This window comes from Dendronephthya gigantea, unplaced genomic scaffold (assembly GCF_004324835.1).
Source record: "Dendronephthya gigantea isolate DGI-Jeju-01 unplaced genomic scaffold, DenGig_1.0 000019F, whole genome shotgun sequence".
Taxonomy (NCBI): domain Eukaryota; kingdom Metazoa; phylum Cnidaria; class Anthozoa; order Malacalcyonacea; family Nephtheidae; genus Dendronephthya; species Dendronephthya gigantea.
The window spans coordinates 168,108-189,007 of NW_021163029.1; the positions used below are offsets into that span (position 1 = coordinate 168,108).

General features: G+C 38.7%; 1 protein-coding gene across 1 annotated transcript; it reads right to left on the bottom strand.

Annotated features, from left to right (window-relative positions):
• Positions 1–11,538: 11,538 nt before the first annotated feature.
• On the bottom strand, positions 11,539–13,021 carry LOC114521019. Its single transcript, XM_028541408.1, has 3 exons — positions 12,979–13,021; positions 12,476–12,640; positions 11,539–12,223 (listed from the first exon to the last, which is right to left on the bottom strand). The coding sequence occupies exons 1-3, from the start codon at positions 13,019–13,021 to the stop codon at positions 11,706–11,708; spliced, it is 726 nt and encodes a 241-aa protein (XP_028397209.1). The 3' UTR covers positions 11,539–11,705.
• Positions 13,022–20,900: the final 7,879 nt, after the last annotated feature.

The window sequence follows — 20,900 nt, forward strand, 5'->3', positions numbered from 1 at the left end:
ACTTAACGAAGTAACACAAAACGATTCACATCCGCTCCCAAACATCGCCGATATTCTTGACTCTTTAGGGAACGCACGGTACTTCTCGACTCTTGACTTAAGGAACGGTTATTGGCAAATACCTATCGATCCCCAGGATCGGCCTAAAAGTGCATTTGTAACTAGTTCAGGGCTTTTTGAATTCAATAGGATGAGCTTTGGGCTTACAACGGCACCAGCCACTTTTCAACGCGCAATGGAAATCGTGTTAGCTGGGCTAAAATTTGATAATTGTTCGTGCTATCTAGACGACGTGATTTGTTTCGGCTGCGGCATAGACGAACACAACATTCGACTAAAAGCCGTCCTCGAGCGATTCAGAATACACAATTTGCGAGTTAAGATGACAAAGTGCCAATTTGCGGCAACCGAGGTCTCATTTCTAGGCCACCGAGTATCCCAACAAGGCGTTAGTCCCGATCCCAGTAAGGTCGTAGCAATCGAGCGTATTTCCGCACGATGTTGTGTAAGAGACGTTCGTAGTTTTCTAGGTCTTGCCGGGTATTACAGGCGCTTCATAAAAGATTTCGCAACGCTGGCGGCTCCGCTGACTAAACTAACTACGAAAGCGATAGGTAAACAACCGTTTGCATGGACAAGCGAATGTGAAAACTCCTTTGTTCAACTCAAAAAATTACTCTGCACTGCGCCCATTCTCGCATATTCTAAGTTTGACCGCTTGTTTACTCTCTGTCTCTCTATACGGACGCCTCTGATGTTGGCTTAGGCGCTGTGCTCTCTCAAACAGACGACCATGGGGTCGACAGAGTGGTCGTTTATACGCATCTAGAGCACTCTCTGACCGTGAGCGTAAATACGCTACCACCGAAAAGGAAGCCTTAGCTATCCACTACGGTACGCAACATTTTCGGTTATATCTTTTAGGGCGCCATTTTAAAATTGTTACGGATCATCGTGCCTTAAGATGGTTATCCACCATCGAGCCCAAAAGGGCGATTAGGGCGCTGGATCATGAATCTGCAAGAGTTTCAATTTTCCATAGAACATAGGGCTGGCAAAATCCACCAAAATGCGGATTCCTTGTCGAGGCTTGTGCCGCGCGCGTGCTCTCAGGAGAAATCGACAGCCATTTCAAGCGCCGTGACAACATCTGTGCAGATGTTTCGCTCAACGAGTCGCACCATTTGCCAAACCTTGCGTAACGCCGTGTCAACATTCCTCGTCATCATCACCCACTTATGGTACCTAATTCCATCACCCAGCACTGCGTCAAATAGTGTCAAATCAAATAATAGCGTCAAATCTGCCGATGAACGTTACTTCCAAGTGGGGAGAGAAAGTGCATGAAATTCCTCCTCCAGACCACCCGATTCAGTCGTGTTCAATATCACTTAGCCCTACAATCAACCAGAAAGACGCTCAGCGCCAAGATCAGGATCTTGCTTTGGTCATTGATTATATATCCCGCGGGGAAAAGAAGCCCAGTTTTGAGGAATGGAAGTCAAACCCCAGCTTGCGAAATCTGTGGCACAACTATGATCGCTTGTTTTTGCACAATGGCTTACTTGCTCCATCGCGGACAGTGCGCTCTCCACACCCAAGCTATGCACTCGTCATACCAACCTCACTAGGGAGGACGGTATTAAAAGGGGTACATGACAGCCCCTTTTGCGGTCATATGGGCGTTACAAGGACCGAGGCGCGAATTCGCGAACGTTTTTATTGGCCAAGTATTAGGACTGTGGTCCTACATTCCGATCAAGGCGCCAACTTCGAGAGCAACCTCATGCACGAAATCTGCGATATAATGGGCATAGCTAAAACGCGTACCACAGCGTACCATCCCCAGGGCGATGGCCAGGTCGAACGTCAGAATCGCACGCTCCAAAACATGTTAGCCGCATTTGTCTCGTCGCGCAGAGACGACTGGGACTTATGGTTGGACCCCGTTGTGTACGCTTACAATACTAGCCGTCAAGAATCCACTGGGATAAGCCCATACCAATTGGTCTTCGGAAAGTTGCCTCGGTTACCACTCGAGTCCGAACTAGGCCTTCCCCTCACAAGCCCCACCACGCACACAGAATACATCCGATCTGTACGTTCAACGCTAAATCAGGCCAAGGCAATAGCTTGGGATCGTCTCTCTGCGGTTCGTTCTAAACAATGCGGCAGCAATAATACTGCAGCGTGGCGGCCTTATGAAGTCAGCCAGCATGTTTGGCTAAAGCGGCCAAAGAAGTGGAAATTCGGACCCAAATGGGTTGGACCTTACACTATTTTAGTGAGACTAGGCGTAAATTATAAGATTAGATCAGAAACAGGTCGAGAGTTCATCTAAAACCTTACTTTATGCCTACTGGGCAGGGAAAGATTGTTTGTCCTGGTCAGGAATCGGGAGATTTTGTTGCAGTCCCGAGTTGTCCGCCTGTTCGAAACGATGCTCCCCCTGAGCTGGTCGGTAATCACGAACTTCCCCGGGTTAGGCCTGCGCATTTACGTCCGCGCATTTACCCTCCGGAACGCTATGGCCATGGCGCATAGCCCCTGCTAGCACACAGCAAGCCTCACAGTATGTAAATAGACACCCATATCTAATCATAGTTTCTGTATCAACTTTTAGCGTTTTCGGGACGAAAACTAAAGTGAGAGGAGAGTGTGACGCGCGATCAAAATGATTGCGTAATTAATGCATGTCGCAATACATAATCATGTAAATAGAATTTGCTAGAGGAACATGATGATTAAGTGATTATAAGAAAGAAATTGATATAAAAAAACTATTCAGCGTACAAATACATACGGAAATTCGACGAAGATGTCTTTCACAGCAATAACCATCCCAACCTGGATGAAATTGGCTCCCCGATTACAAGCAGTTGTCAGCAAGCTTATCGTCGAAAGCGTTCTCAATTATCAGGCACCAGCTCCACATCTCAAACTGACAAAAATTGTGAGAAATATCACAGGGTGGCGAAAATCAAGAAACTAACAAACATTGATGTCTCCGAATTTATTACAAAGCATAAAATTAAAGATTAAACATCACTCTTGGCTTTTGCAAACGAACAGAACAAGCAAGGAAAAAGATCTAGCACAGTTTCTTTTATCTCATTCATCAAGGTCTCTCGATGAGCTGTTGGAGCAGACATGGAAAATGAAAGAGGCGTCCAAAATTATATGCCGCAAAAGCCAGTCACGTATGGACATAATTCGTGAGTTCTCGGAAGCAAACTGTACAGAAGGATGCGAAGGTCACTGGCTAGAATGCGCAAACGAGGCTCTGATCAACAACAAAATTCATCCTGTCGTGTATGCAATGGCAATTAAGCGGTTGTTGGAATATGGCAGAGGAAAATTTAGAAACATATTGCTGGTAGGCCCGACAAACTGTGGAAAATCGTTTTTATTAAGGCCTTTGGAGCTGCTGTTCGATACGTTTACTAACCCAGCATCCGACAAGTATGCATGGGTGGGAGCTGATAATGCTGAAGCTATTTTTCTCAACGATTTTCAGATGGTCACGAGAACTGATTGAATGGAAGAGTTTATTGCTGTTACTTGAAGGAGACCGAGTACATCTTCCGGCTCCGAAGAATCACTTCGCAAAGGACGTGTGTATTGAGAGCGATGTGTCAGTATTCGCAACTTCTAAAGCGATCATTACATACCGAGGTCCATACAACGCAGAGGATACACTTGAGAATGACATGATGTCTTCTCGGTGGAAAGTGTTTCACTTCAATCAGAGCATACCTGAGGATGAACAGATGGATATACCTCCCTGTCCTCGCTGTTTTTTCCCCACGTTAGTTCTTTTGGGATGAACTGTTTGAACGCACTTTCAATGTGTTTGTTTAACATGACAATAATTATTTTATAAATACGTTCAAAATCTGTTTAAAAAACTGCTGGGATTTACAATATAGGCGTTTACATAATATTTATCATACATTTCGTACATGTTACCACATGTTACCGTCATGTTACCATCCATGTTACCATCCATGTTACCATCCATGTTACCAATTTCACATAAACTTCCTATAACTTTTGAACATGTTACCACATGTTACCACTATTTTATATAAAATAATATATAATATTTTATACAAAATCGATGGTAACATGTGGTAACATATAAATATATATAGAAATTAGTAAGGGAAAAATGGTAACATGAATGGTAACATGATGGTAACATGTGGTAACATGCAGGATTATCTGCATCAACCACCTGAGACGTGCATATTTATTTGCAGTACTCTTTTTATAACTAATATAATGTGCTAGATATAGTTAGTATACAGTGTTTGTAAGAACAGAAAAATTGATATTTTGCTAGGACAAACTTCTCGAGAAAAACTGATGGTAAAATCATTCAGTACTTCAATCTTTCTCCCCGTTTCTTGACCATCATTGTAAGACGTTTGTTCGTTGACTTAATGATGTTGTCTATAATGTCTGTTGGTTGGAAAATTTAGCATTGTCTTCTTTACCCTGTCTGAAAACTGGGCAAAGCTTTCACGTGTATCTTCATGTCAAGAGCATCTTTCTCTAGTTTCTTGGAAACCAAGTGGAACAAATTTTCAATTGGGTTTAAGTCTTCGGGGTGGTGTAGAAAACTTTAAAGCTCCCACTTGGTTGAAAGCTCGCCTTTCGGCTGCGCTGTTTTGCGATGGGTCACCATCCTGCACAAAACGTTTGGCGGTTGGATTTGCACTATTTTCAAATATCCGAGGGAAATGAAGGCGTACATATTCAGCAAATGTCTCTCCAGTCAAACGATGAAAATATTGGTCGCAAGAAATAACACCCTTCCCATAAGCAACGGAAACAAAGAAGTGAGCTGTTTTCCCCTCTACTCCGGCCTTCTTTCCTTTGCTTGTGCAATTTAGAGCAAGCCCTTCTCCACGCTTTCTCCAAGCCATTGATTTTGTAGCTCGTACCTGCTCAAGGGGGTTTGTTTTGTGCACAAACGAGGTTCCATCAAAATAGAAGCTGATTCCATTTTCCCAGAAGTTTTCCGGTAGCAGCCTTCTAACCTTACGGGCGAAGCGAAATCTTTGCGTCAAATCTTTCCTTGTCATAAGTCCTTTTTTGCGCGATTGTAAGTATAAGTAACCGTGCTTTCGAAGTGCTCTTCCGATGGTCCATTGTGATACTTCAGGACTAATTCCAGCTGCTGTTCGAAGTGTGGATGCACCAAATGAACCCGTGACTTCTCTACATATACGCAAATGCCTTACAAGGTTCGTCGCGAACAGACAATTTACTTGGGCGTCTTTGTTCAGCTTGCGTTTGTCGAAAGAATCGTTTTCGTCAAACGGTAATTTGGCATGACGATATATGGTCGCTTTACTGTACTTCGGAAATGCGCTAAGAAGCTCCTTTCCCCTTACACCTTTGTCCTGATATAAGAACCTCATGTAAATAGACGTTTCCTTCGGAACCTGCCTCTTTGACTGTTTGTTTCGCAATATCGGATTGCCGCATTAGTTACGCAATGTTTTTCAAGTGCGTGTGTTGTGAAATATGTGTTATAAATTAAACCAATAATGACGAAGTTAAACAGTGATCTTCAGGAATATGCGTACGACCCTTGTTAATACACAGGGGCGCCGTGGCCGGGGGGGCCAGGGGGGGCCATGGCCCCCCCAGGATTCAGACCTGTCGGAAATTTACGAACATTGCACGTCGTCGGAGTATATCAATCATAACAGAGACTAAGCTATTTTTGCATTTGTAGCTGTGTTATGCTGAACAACCCAAAAGTGTTTGAACTATCAGAAAATAGACGCGGTTATTTCTAATATTATACGGTACGACACTACCCCAGGTTTTTATTATACTGTTGTCGCGCAGGCTAAACTAGCTGTTTCTTCCGAACGTTTTGAATTCCGGTTTCCGATAAACATGCATAGTTTCTATTAATATAACATTACGCAAGGAATGTAATTTTCGAAATGTCGGAGGTTGGCGCGATAAAATCATGAATGACGATGTATCTTCGACCGCATTTATTGTTCAGTGAGTTTATACAGTTTATTGCATTATATGGTGACCGTCTAAAGAAACACCAGCATGTTCCGTATCAGAATGCTGGAGCTACAGCAAATCCTTTTCAAGTTAGTACTTTTAGTCAAACGTTTACGGTTCCTGAAGTTTATACAAAGATAAGGTACCACGATAGTACAGCGGAAGAAGTAAACTGATGAGAGGATTGAAGCAATTGCAAATATGTTTATATTTTGGTTATAAACAAATGTTGCGTATAGAATACGCTGTATGCTCATCCACTAAGATTACAAAGCTATAATAGAGTATCGTGAAATAACTTATCGCGTTATTTGTTAATGCATGTGGATTAGGAATCTCTGTAATACAGTTTTCCCACAAACAGTTAACTGTATCAAAAAATATTCAACTACTCAATTGAAAAGCGTATGTAAAACGTGAATATTTATCGGTCATATTCATTGTGCATGAAGCGTCAATTTAAATTAGTAGACGTAGCTCGTGATCTTTGTCATAGCAAATGCATGCGCGTTCTGGCCCAAAGCCCCCTGTCAGTTTTATCAATATTCGTTACTTTTTTCTTATAAATATGTCGGAAAAAACGTGCTGGTCGGAATAATGTTGCCTTTGGCCACCCCTACATTAGCACACCCACGGCGCCCCTGGTCTTTGTGGGACCAGCCAGCGTGAATCACCTCAGCTTGGTTCATTCGAGGTGCATTTTGAGGGGCAAAAGCACGGAAAATAAACCCCCTCCTATCGTGCCACCATGCTAACCAAGTTTTTAAAACTTATGTTCCTCCTTGCTTGAAATAAATGAATCAAATCTTACCTTGACACTGTTGTAACGGGCCTCTGTGACGGATTGCATAATTTCGTCACACAATTCTTTAAACTCTTCCGCGCTATCTGGACTTAACTTTTGAGCCTTTTTATTCCTATGGTCTTTAAAATGGAATTCGCACGAATCCGTCTCAGCTCGTCCCTACCATATACTGCTGTAAGCCCTGTTGAAATTATCGAACGAAAGAATACAAACTAACCCATAATGAAACATTTAATAAGAACAAAATATATGAAATACAAAAGCCTCGTGCGAACGCAACAAAATCAGAGTTTTAAAATAGTATCACGTGACTCTACTGAATAATTAACATGCTTGACCTTATATGGTATTCATGCATTACTTATGTTATATATACTATTTCTAACACTCCCACTTAATGATAATACCATATTAATAAAGTTAACTTCAATATATCTAAGATTGTCTTCCCTACTCAATGTTTTTAATACCTAATATGTCTCTGAATCGCTCAAAAGTGTTTCTAGCTATACCTTTCGTCATTATATCAGCCAACATGTCATTAGTCGAACAATACTTAACACATACTATATTACGATCTACTTGTTCTCTAATGAAATGAAATGAAATGTCAATATGTTTCGTGCGCTTGTGAAACCTTGGATTTTTCGACAATTGTATTGCCCCTTGATTGTCCTCAAAGATTGTTGTTGGAGCATCTTGTTTAAGACCAATATCAGCTAATAATCTTCGAAGCCAAACGATTTCTTGACATGCATCACTTAAAGCTATATATTCTGCCTCAGTTGTTGATCTTGCAATAGAACATTGTCGCTTGCTACGCCAACTAACGATGTTACTTTGAATGCAGGTAACATACCCCGATGTTGAACGTCGTGTTTCTTGATCACCAGCCCAATCTGCATCCGAATATCCAGATAACACAGGCTAATCACTACTTGCAGTAAATACAAGACCATAATTCACTGTCCCTTTTACATAACGTAATATTCTTTTTACTCCTTGCCAGTGCTCTTTTCCTGGGCGAGACATGAATTTTGACAGAATACCAACTGCTGCTGCCAAATCCGGTCTAGTTGCAGTAGTTGCATACGTTAAACAACCAATCACCAACTGGTATCGTTGAGTATCAACTGGTGTATCACTTTCAGATAGTGATTCGAACTTTCTTCCAGGTTCCAAGGGTGTGGAAACAGGTTTACAATTCTCCATTTGGAATCTTTTCAGGACTCCTTCTAAGTATCTCGGCTGACTAATAGACATTGTTCTTGTCTTACGATCTCGTTTCACGGACATTCCAAGAACAAAACTAACTTCCCCCATATCGTCAACCTTAAATCTTTTGGCGAGAGCTGCTTTTTCTTTCTTTAACATCTGAATGTTGTTGGAAAACCACAGGATGTCATCCACATAGAGAGCAAGGATCACAAAATCAATTTTTTCATCTCCACGCTTGACTGACTTAATATATGCATGGATCTGAACTGCACTTTCTGTACCCGTTTGATCTCAGAAAAGTGTCTATCGCAAAGTTTCAACATCTTGCAGCTTGCTTTAAGCCATAAATACTTTTATTCAGCTTGCATACGTAATCCGGGTGTTCTTGATTGACATAACCCTCCGGTTGCTTCATATTATTTCCTCATCTAGGTCCCCTTGTAAGAACGCGGTCTTAACGTCCATCTGATGCACCTCCCAGTCGCATACGTTTGCTACAGCTAGTAACGATCTGATGGATGTATAACGAACCACAGGTGAAAAGACTTCTTCAAAGTCAACCCCTTCTGACTGTGAATAACCTTGCGCTACCAACCTAGATTTAAATTTGTCGACAGAACCATCGGCGCCATGTTTTATCTTAAAAACCCAGCGACTACCGACAATGTTCTTTCCCTCAGGAGGTGGAACAAGTTCCCAAGTATCATTAATAATGAGTGACTCATACTCACAGTTTGTTGCCTTTTTCCAATCATTCGAGTGTTCTCCACTCCACGCTTCTTGTATGCTCACTGGTTCATCTATATCAGCTGTAAGACTATCAGTCATGTACAGTTCTTCATCGAATCTTGCTGGAGGTCTTCGCTGTCTTTGCGGATTTAAATTCTCAACTTCTCGCATGAAATTATCCTCATAACTTGCTCCCACTGGATTGTTGTGGTGTTCATCAACAGGAATGTTATTTTCAATATTAACGTGTTGATTATCTTCATTATCAGGAATTTCGTCATTTACAGCATCAACTGGAATGATATGTGGTTCAGTTCGAACATCTTCTTCTCCTGGATAGAAGAACTCAGAACTCGGTTTTGATGAATGTTCACAGTTGAAGTCATGGAATTTCTTTTAATCTAATATCACATCTCGACTTCGTATAAAAGACTTTTTGGATAAGTCGTATAATTTGTAACCTTTTGTCCCTTCAGGATATCCCATGAACACACATTTTCGAGACTTCTCTTCTAACTTCTTTCGTAGATCCTGAGGAATATGTGCAAATGCTATGCATCCAAATACTCTCATATTCGAGACATCTGGTTTACAATTGAAAAGACATTCAAACGGTGTCAAATGTTTCTCCAATGAACTAGTAGGACTACGATTACGAACATACACTGCAGTACTAACAGCTTCAGCCCAAAATTCTTTCGGCATCTTTGAATGGAACATCATTGAACTAGCGGTTTCCATAACAGTCCGATTCTTACGTTCGGCCACACCATTTTGAGCAGGATTATATGGAACAGACGTTTGGTGTACAATACCATTCTCTTTCAAAAACATGTCAAAGGCTTTCGAACAATATTCTCCACCATTATCAGAACGGAGAACTTTTACATTCTTTCTAGAAGTGCGTGCATAGTTCACATACTCTTTGAACTTTCCTAGTACTTCGTCCTTACGTTTGATGAAATACACTTGAGTATATCTGGAATAATCATCAATTAAAGTGACAAAATACCGTGATTTTCCAAGTGAATCAACATGCATTGGACCACATATGTCACTGTGCACGATTTCAAAGGGCTCAGTTGCTCGATAGGGTATGCCTTTTGGATAGGGTGCGCGATGTTGTCTTCCCATAATACACGATTCACATGTTGAACTTTCTCCCCCATCTTTGGCATTGTCCATTCCCTGGACCATATCATTCTTTGTCAATTTTGAAATGTTCTCCATTCCCAAATGACCAAACCGACAGTGCCAAAGATACATGTCCGAATCTTCTTTAGCAACATTAACATACTCATCCATCACAATTTTTAGCATGTAAAGCTTTCCACATAATTCACCGATGGCTAATAACTTCGAGTTTCGTCTGATCTCACATTTCTCGTTGTCAAATTGAACAGTAGCACCTAACTTTATCATCGCTCTAACTGACAGTAAGTTTTTCTCCAAATCGGGTAGGTACAAAACATCACGTAAACTTATGCCTTGTTCATGATCATCAACGTCAGCAACCATGCGATAAGTTCCTTTCCCATATGCGAATATGGTACGATTGTCTCCCAGATTAACAGTACACGGTTCCTTGAACTCGACATAATCCGACAATCTGCCCTTCTCGTATGTCATGTGCTGCGTTGCCCCAGAGTCAATGATCCATCCCGATTTATGATTTGAGCTGGAAGTAAGCAATGCTTCATCCTCATTAATATTATCATGATCACCATGTTCAGCACGACGAGCCGATTTCCTTTGATCTCTTTCCTTAGATTCTTTTCCTTTCGAATCACCTCCCTTCGAATCATGTAATTTATCTCGTTTCGGGCAATCACGTGCAAAATGTCCAATCTCATGGCAATTATGGCACTTACCACGAAATACATTACCATGTCGTTGGTTTCTACGCTTGTCTCGTTTAGCAGAAAAAGCATCCTCCGATCTTTTTGCATCTTTGCTACGATCCATATCATTCAAAAGCATATTCTTCACCTTTTCATACGACACACTCTCGTCACCAACAGCATCCAGAGCGGTTATCAATGGTTTGAACTCTTCAGGCAAGCTAGCAAGTAGTGTCATTGCCAGTTCCTTCTCATCGATGTCCACCCCATCTCTCTCAGTTGGTCATGCAGTGATCGTAAGCGACTGATGTGCTCTAACATATTATCACCAGAGCGATAATAACAAGAATAATATTGTTGTCGTAGCCTCACCTTTTGCAACAAGGACTCACGCGCAAACTGATTTTTCAAAGCATCCCATGCTTGTTTCGCGGTTTTCGTATCCCTCACGTGTATTTGCTGTGCGGGCTCAATGGCAAAACAGATATGGCTCCACGCCTTCTTCGCACCAGAATTAAATGTTCGTAATGCCCAATCTTCCTCCGGAGCTACGGCCGTACCATCTGCATGCGAAAACAGATCAAGGCTTTCCAGATGTAAACGCATATTAAACGACCACGTACGGTAATTCGTACCATTTAATTTCGCGAACTTCAACGTCGAATTCATCGCCATATCAGCCATATTATCCGCTTGAAATGCGGCTCAATAAAATACTCGTTTTAAATCATATATAAAACATTCGTTCGAATCGCCAAAGTGGACCTTAGCATTCTGGGCCCATAACCTGTTGAAATTATCGAACGAAAGAATACAAACTTACCCATAATGAAACATTTAATAAGAACAATATATGAAATACAAAAGCCTCGTGCGAACGCAACAAAATCAGAGTTTTAAAATAGTATCACGTGACTCTACTGAATAATTAACATGCTTGACCTTATATGGTATTCATGCATTACTTATGTTATATATACTATTTCTAACAAGCCCAGCTAGATTCGCGCCTGCCATATCGGTGCACCACCCCGCGGGATTAAACTGTGTATCGTCACTTTCCGAAACCTTCTTTAACGCTTCGTTAAAGAGGTTCCATAATAAAATACAGTGACACTTGTTTGTCCATAACTTATATATCTTCGAGCGTTACATGGAACATGTTCTGCCTTTTTTCCACAAACGCGGCATTTGGCATTACCGTCTCTCGAGTTATCGAACTGCTTCGTATTCACGATCCCATACTGCACCTTGTAAGGACATCTTGGTTCGATGCATTTGAACGAGCCTTTGCAGTCCGCGTACCGCACACGGGAATGGCCAGTCCAGTTCGTCGGACAATTTTTTTTCCATTTCCTGCCGTCGACTAAAGCCGATACCATTTTCTTTTTTGTGGAGAGTTCTTTGATCTTAAAAGCGGAAAGACCATTAATATCAACAGGCAGTTTCTCCACGAGCTTCTTTTCAACGTTCTCCCATAAATCTACGGCAATTTTTCTCTGTTTTGGAAAGGTTTCACTGCAGCTACTAATATCGCTGTCGCTGGTGCGGTCACTGCATTCAGTTGAAGATGTGGACACCGTCTTCCGGCCTGTGGTAACATACACATAATAAATCATTCCGTTAGTCAGTGCTCCGCTCGATTGTTAACTCGAGTGTCCCGCTCAGGATACATATACATAAGTGGCGATTAACGCTACGTTCACACGGGACCGGACATATTTGGAACCGTGCTTGAATTCGTCCGGTTCATGTGTTCACAAGGTTAAAACGAATGAAAATTTGATTTTTAAAATTTTTGAATATATCCAAGAGAATTAATCAAAAATAGTGAGTAAACTACCTTTTTCTTCTTTCCTTTTCTTTTTATCTTGCCCGTCCTTCACGACATGGTTATTGTCCTTCTTAACTGATGACTCGTCACTCGACTCAAACGTCTGCTTTTCTACGATATCGTTGTCATCTTCCAAACTTTCACTGACACGTATAGATGGCTCAGCGGAAGGAACTTTTTAAGCTATTTAGCTTAATGGTAGGACAGGAATACCAGGATTGTAGTCTTCCTCATCCCAAGATTCGAACTCTGGAGATCTTCTTCTAGTACGCTGTGTCTTAAATCACGAAAAATGGGGTTATGTAATAACCAAGATTAACAGCGAGGAAACATGTCTAGTGACGTCGGGTCGTGACGTCAGGAAAACCACGTGACTGAATGGGATAGGCGAGTGGCAAATCACGGAGCGGAGGGAATTTGGGGGGAGGGAAATTGTTCAGCTTTAGATGCGGATCTCAACCTGGCTCCAAGTAACAGTACCAAGCCCCCCTCCCGCGATCGACAGAGCTAACGCCTAACTGTGCAATCGGGTAAGGTGACGAAGGTGTTAACCATATGTAATCGATTTGATATTGATTCGTTTTGCTAAATGTCAGGCAGAAACTCTACACATAACGGCTAGGGGGAAGTTGCTCTGGGTGCAGTGATAGTAATCAGTACTACAAGGTTTAGAAAGTTAGCTGCTTTTATACCAATGAGATAATTGTTTAAGAAAAGCGATCTAATTCTGAAGAAAATGTTTCCTATTTAGATTATCGTTACATATACAGGTTGTATCAAAAAGCGCAACCTTAATCCCATGGCCTAATAAATTTTGTGAATGGATAGAAGCGAATATTATATGAATATTAAGTGGTTGCAGTTTTTTATACACCCTGTAGTGTTAACTAGATCATTTAGACCATTCCATTACTTGTTATGACAACTTTGTGACCCACTTGAGATTGTAACATCCCTGAAGGCCGAAAAATCTAAGATAGATGGGCTTTGGGCCCCGTTTCGTTTTCTTCACCTTCAGTAGTACTATCATCGCCTATAAAGAAAACTCAGGTTGTGTATGTATAATGTAATGTAGTAATATTATTTTATTTAGTATACATTCATTTATATTGTATATTCTATTTCATTTTTAATTTTTATTCTATTAAATGGCGGTTTTGTTAACACACAAATGATTAATATAACTATATTTCTGCTGTTTTGATACTTTCATAGCAAATAAGTACCACGCGGCAATCTACTTATTATACATATACATCTACTTATTGCCGAAGCTGTCGTGATTGATAGAGTGCCCGAAATGTCAAAATCTGAGATTTCGTAGAGTTTAACCATAGAAAGATTGAAAAATATAAACTCGTGACCTGCATGTTACATAACAATGATAACATTGTTTAGTGCCATAACCACCCTACTTTAGAAAACGATTATATAAAGTGTTGGCTAACGAAATTTTCCACCTCATTTTTATTAGCCTAAACAATATTCAGTCTTTTAGGAAAGGTTTGATGTATATATGACTTTTGTGTGTTGAGTAGAAGTTGAGTAATTTTGCCCTCAAACCTCGGTATCAGATGCGAACTTTTATAGCCGCCATGTTTGCTGATGTGACGTCATAACGAGTACCGATGTTCGAATTTTCGAGCTTGACGCGGTGAACCAAATCATTTCATTTTGAAATGGAAGTTAATTCTGTTAACTAACATATATTCAAGGAATGCCTAGAAAATTCTAATTACTCTTAGCCCGTCAGACATCGATATAATGTAGTATAAATATATGCCATATACTGTATATAATATACACAACAATAGTAACTCCGAATAAAGTAAGCATTTTCATTCAACGTTTCGACTTTATTTAGTCATCATCAGGAAATATGTATAAGCATGTATATGTTGTGCCGCATAGTCCTTTGTGCCACAAAGTTCTACGTAAGACGATCTTGAAGAACTTAAAAAACTGCTTAGTCTTTCAGTAAAAGAAGGCAATGATATGATGTCCTTATTTTGTTACTGATAATATTGGTGTATGCTATGCAATATATTCCTGCAAACCATAAACAGTAATATGATACTGCACTATTGTAAATGCCACATTGGCCACTGTTTTGCAATAGCGCGTATCGAAATATATCAAACACACACTAACACAGGTCCGTTTATCTACATAAATACTCAAGAAACACCATCCTTGCTGATTTAAATCGAACTTCAATGTCTTAAGAAACGACACTGCACTGGCCGTGCACATTAAGACACCAAGGCCAACATCACTATAACTCATCATGAATGCATGTGCGCGTGAAGTATTTTCGCATTGATGATAAAACCAGCCTTTGCCTATATATCTGTTAGCTTTCAATTTGTGTCTTGTGTCGACCTATTTTAATAATTCTACATTATTCTTGTGATTGCTTACAATTGAAATACATATTGTTCCATACTTACAATGATTATTGTAACTGGAGTTTCTTCCTTCAGTTCCTTGGAGGGTCCTGCGCCTGGGTCGTTTAATTGTTTTTTCAACGCCCGGACACAATTTCGCTATACAATTTCTTCGGCATATTTATCTTTAGTCCAACAAAGATTCGAGTAGAAATATTCGCTAGCGGATAGAAAGCTGTATTTACCAAGCCAAGAGTTCAGTAAAGTGAAAACCGACACCACATTGCACATCGTCTCACCACTATGTCGGCAATTCGAGGTGACAACTCGGATAACAGGAATCAGAAAACAAAAAAGTGAGACCGCAAGATGGGAAGATGTTCATGCAAGAGAATTAATTAATAAGTTTAACCCGTTTTGGAAGTCTGACTTGTAAAATATAATGCCCAAAGATTCATAAATTGCAACTGCAATCTGTATGTATACTTATACATATAATTTGTATAGCTTGCGCTGTGTCGCATATTGCGTAGAAGAAAATATTAACAATAATAATATTAATAATATAATATTAATATTATTAACAATACATTGCAAATTGCAAATTAATATTGCAAATTGTGAATTTCTACAATTGACCCTCGACTTCACCCTCGACATTGCCGATTGTAAAATGTGATAAAAATCGACCCTCGACTTTACCCTCGACTTTACCCTCGACCTCACTCTCGACCCTCGACTTACTACCCTCGACCCTCGACCAAAACCCAAACTCCGTAGCCAGCCTGTCGATTTGTCCCGCTATGCTAATATTTTGGTGTTCACTGACTGTGAAAACAATAGATTTCTAAAGACATGAATAATTATAACTTAAAATTTACACAGCTGGGCAAAATCGTAAGGCTGGCAACGCCATTGGTTGTTATTCCACATTTGATGCAAAATTGATTAATTGCAATATACAGCGAGGTCTCGGGCACCGCCATATTTAACCCGGAAAGGACTTGCGGAGGAGGTAGCCCTAGCCCTAGGCCCGGCTATCTTTAAAACAGGGAACGGGGAATGGGGGAATGGAACGGGGAATGGAACGGGGAATGGAACGGGGAATGGAAGGGAATGGAATGGCTTCGGGGAATGAGCCGGGGAATGAGCCGGGGAATGGAATGAGCCGGGGAATGAGCCGGGGAATGGAATGAGCCGGGGAATGAGCCGGGGAATGGAATGGCTTCGGGGAATGTGCAGCTTGTGCGTCAGTGCGAGTTTGTTTGGCCCATTTGGCGTGATTAAAACCTGTAAACGCTTCCATGTCACGAATCATGAGACAGCTACTCACAGTTTGAATTCCTTGAGGTAAAAGACAAAGCGATTACAAGCTCATAGTATAAATGCGATGTTTGCATTGTCATTGTGATGTACATTGATGTACATTATATAGATAGAATTTGGGTAGGTGGTTCAATGTAAATCCTCCAAAATCTGAAGGCAATTAGTATAATACTGTAATAGTATTTTTTGCAGAAATCTTTTTAGTTCTTAATATAAAGGTCAATGTGTGTGATTAAAAGGTGAATAAAGATACTGACACAGTGTCACTTGTTTTTGTTTTTTTTCAGGCTATGTGAACCTCTGAACAGTTTTGTTTAAGCAGGAATAATGGTTGTGGTGGAAATGTGGTGAATGCATTCTTGACAAGTTGATGGGTTTGCTTCCAAGAATACACTGAAACTTGGAGCAACAATGACTTTGAATATAATTATGTAATTAATATATTATTTATTAATCTTAATTTATATGACTTTTTACCTCACATAATTCAAATAATGTTCAGATAAAGAGGTAAATATTTCACTGTTAATGGTGTAATAAATATTTTATATGTTGATTATATTCATAATAAATTATTTGTCCTGCTCCATACTTTGGCAATTCTGTTTAAGAAATCCCACCATAGTAGATCTTTTTTGAAATAGTTACAGTCAAGTTGTTGTCTAGTTTTAGTACAAAATAATACAAGTGCTACAATTAAACAAGGGAAAATAATAAAAATTAATTACATAAGCTAGCACATTTTCTATTTTAAAAAGGTCTATGCACCTGCAGGAATTTCAGTGGGATGTCACTGGGAGTATTGGACAATATTAAAGAACCCACAGTAATAATACAATTGTCTTTAATTAATGCACAAAATTGTTAGTACATGTCATCTCAATTCATAGACCTTTTTAAAATAGAAAATGTGCTTGCTTATGTAATTAATTTTTATTATTTTCCCTTGTTTAATTGTAGCACTTGTATTATTTTGTACTAAAACTAGACAACAACTTGACTGTAACTATTTCAAAAAAGATCTACTATGGTGGGATTTCTTAAACAGAATTGCCAAAGTATGGAGCAGGACAAATAATTTATTATGAATATAATCAACATATAAAATATTTATTACACCATTAACAGTGAAATATTTACCTCTTTATCTGAACATTATTTGAATTATGTGAGGTAAAAAGTCATATAAATTAAGATTAATAAATAATATATTAATTACATAATTATATTCAAAGTCATTGTTGCTCCAAGTTTCAGTGTATTCTTGGAAGCAAACCCATCAACTTGTCAAGAATGCATTCACCACATTTCCACCACAACCATTATTCCTGCTTAAACAAAACTGTTCAAAGGTTCACATAGCCTGAAAAAAAAACAAACAAGTGACACTGTGTCAGTATCTTTATTCACCTTTTAATCACACACATTGACCTTTATATTAAGAACTAAAAAGATTTCTGCAAAAAATACTATTACAGTATTATACTAATTGCCTTCAGATTTTGGAGGATTTACATTGAACCACCTACCCAAATTCTATCTATATAATGTACATCAATGTACATCACAATGACAATGCAAACATCGCATTTATACTATGAGCTTGTAATCGCTTTGTCTTTTACCTCAAGGAATTCAAACTGTGAGTAGCTGTCTCATGATTCGTGACATGGAAGCGTTTACAGGTTTTAATCACGCCAAATGGGCCAAACAAACGGCTATCTGTAAAACAAGGAACGGGGAATCGGGGAAAGGAATGAGGAAAGGAACGGGGAACGGTAAAACCAGGAATGGGAAAAGCCGGAATCTGTAAAACCAGGAATGAGAAAAGCCGGAATCTGTAAAACAAGGAATGAGAAAAGCCGGAATCTGTAAAACCAGGAATGGGAAAAGCCGGAATCTGTAAAACCAGGAATGAGAAAAGCCGGAATCTGTAAAACAAGGAATGAGAAAAGCCGGAATCTGTAAAACCAGGAATGGGAAAAGCCGGAATCTGTAAAACCAGGAATGGGAAAAGCCGGAATCTGTAAAACCTGGAATGGGAAAAGTTTGTAACTAAATTAGTTACAATTTCGGCGCGTAATACAAAATATTCTAATTTGACATGGCTATATTTTCCGTATTTTACCAAATTTCGCAGCCAAACTTAGCATTTCCACTAATTCAAGTACGCTTAATTCTTTTATCTGTTATATGGAACATAAACTGCATTCTTTTGTGGGCGAAGGAATATAATACATATATAATTATACAAACGATGAAACGATCACAAGGACTGACAAGGTTAGTTTGCAAACAGTTAAATTTGTTGATTTGGTCTTATTCATAAACCTACAAAGTGGAGCTTTGTGCGTTGCTATCTACCGTTTAATATCTACATTGCTATTGAAATTGAATAATGTTTGGTTGGAAATGAAAACTTTTTGGATCCAAATTTAAATTTTCAAATTTTCATATGAATTGCATACTGCATGATATAAAATATGCAAGAACAACTTCATTAAATACACAATATATTTTCCTTTTTCTATATTCAGTTCATTGTATTTACAACTACCTAATATATCAGTATAAATCTATGCGAACAACAATTTTGCTCCATTTAATACATACATGTTAAGCTTATTTTGCAATATATATTGTCATAGTTCATGGTAACAGCTTATCATTATTGAATCAGATTACCCCTGAACAATGCACTACACTTTTGTTGTCCCAAATATAATATAATTTTGCTTGTAAGTAAAATTGTATAGAAAATGAAAATATTTTAGTGCATTTTGTACCTTAATTAACTCAGATTATAATTAAACAGTTACCATTCTCACCCAAGGTTTTAATGACTGGAGGCTGATTAAAAATATACAATAATAATCTGTAAGTAACTAACAGTTGCAATTAATTAAAATCTTGGCTCTTTGAGAACAACTTTGTGTTGGGATGGAATTTTGGAATATACCCTAGGTCTTGTTTAGAAAAGTATAATTTCCAACCAGCATTTACTAGCTTTTTCAAATAATTTATTCAAATAAAATGCATTAGAAATTGTGTAGGGAAAACCTAGCTGTGGTTTTCTAGGCTAGCATGATTCAATATGAAAAGCTTTTACTATGAACTATGACTATATAGTGCAAAATAATGTATTAAGTGCAGCAAAATTAATTGTTGTTTGCATAATGATATATGTATTATATATTCCTTCAATCCTTCCTCCACAAAATAATTCAGTTTATGTTCCATATAACTGATAAAAGAATTGAGATATGTTGTTAAATTTTAGAATATTACCAGTATATTGTTATTGCTGCTACTTAATATAAATCTACTCTACAGTATGTAAACAACAATAGGATATATTCCAAAATTCCATCCCAACACAAAGTTGTTCTCAAAGAGCCAAGATTTTAATTAATTGCAACTGTTAGTTACTTACAGATTATTATTGTATATTTTTAATCAGCCTCCAGTCATTAAAACCTTGGGTGAGAATGGTAACTGTTTAATTATAATCTGAGTTAATTAAGGTACAAAATGCACTAAAATATTTTCATTTTCTATACAATTTTACTTACAAGCAAAATTATATTATATTTGGGACAACAAAAGTGTAGTGCATTGTTCAGGGGTAATCTGATTCAATAATGATAAGCTGTTACCATGAACTATGACAAATATATATTGCAAAATAAGCTTAACATGTATGTATTAAATGGAGCAAAATTGTTGTTCGCATAGATTTATACTGATATATTAGGTAGTTGTAAATACAATGAACTGAATATAGAAAAAGGAAATATATTGTGTATTTAATGAAGTTGTTCTTGCATATTTTATATCATGCAGTATGCAATTCATATGAAAATTTGGAAATTTAAATTTGGATCCAAAAAGTTTTCATTTCCAACCAAACATTATTCAATTTCAATAGCAATGTAGATATTAAACGGTAGATAGCAACGCACAAAGCTCCACTTTGTAGGTTTATGAATAAGACCAAATCAACAAATTTAACTGTTTGCAAACTAACCTTGTCAGTCCTTGTGATCGTTTCATCGTTTGTATAATTATATATGTATTATATATTCCTTCGCCCACAAAAGAATGCAGTTTATGTTCCATATAACAGATAAAAGAATTAAGCGTACTTGAATTAGTGGAAATGCTAAGTTTGGCTGCGAAATTTGGTAAAATACGGAAAATATAGCCATGTCAAATTAGCATATTTTGTATTACGCGCGGAAATTGTAACTAATTTAGTTACAAACTTTTCTTATTCCAGGTTTTACAGATTCCGGCTTTTCCCATTCCTGGTTTTACAGATTCCGGCTTTTCTCATTCCTGGTTTTACAGATTCCGGCTTTTCCCATTCCTGGTTTTACAGATTCCGGCTTTTCTCATTCCTGGTTTTACAGATTCCGGCTTTTCTCATTCCTGGTTTTACAGATTCCGGCTTTTCTCATTCTTGGTTTTACAGATTCCGGTTTTTCTCATTCCTTGTTTTACAGATTCCGGCTTTTCTCATTCCTTGTTTTACAGATTCCGGCTTTTCTCATTCCTTGTTTTGCCGTTCCCCGTTCCTTTCCTCATTCCTTTCCCCGATTCCCCGTTCCTTGTTTTACAGATAGCCCCAAACAAACTCGCACTGACGCACAAGCTGCACATTCCCCGAAGCCATTCCATTCCCCGGCCATTCCCCGGCTCATTCCCCGGCTCATTCCATT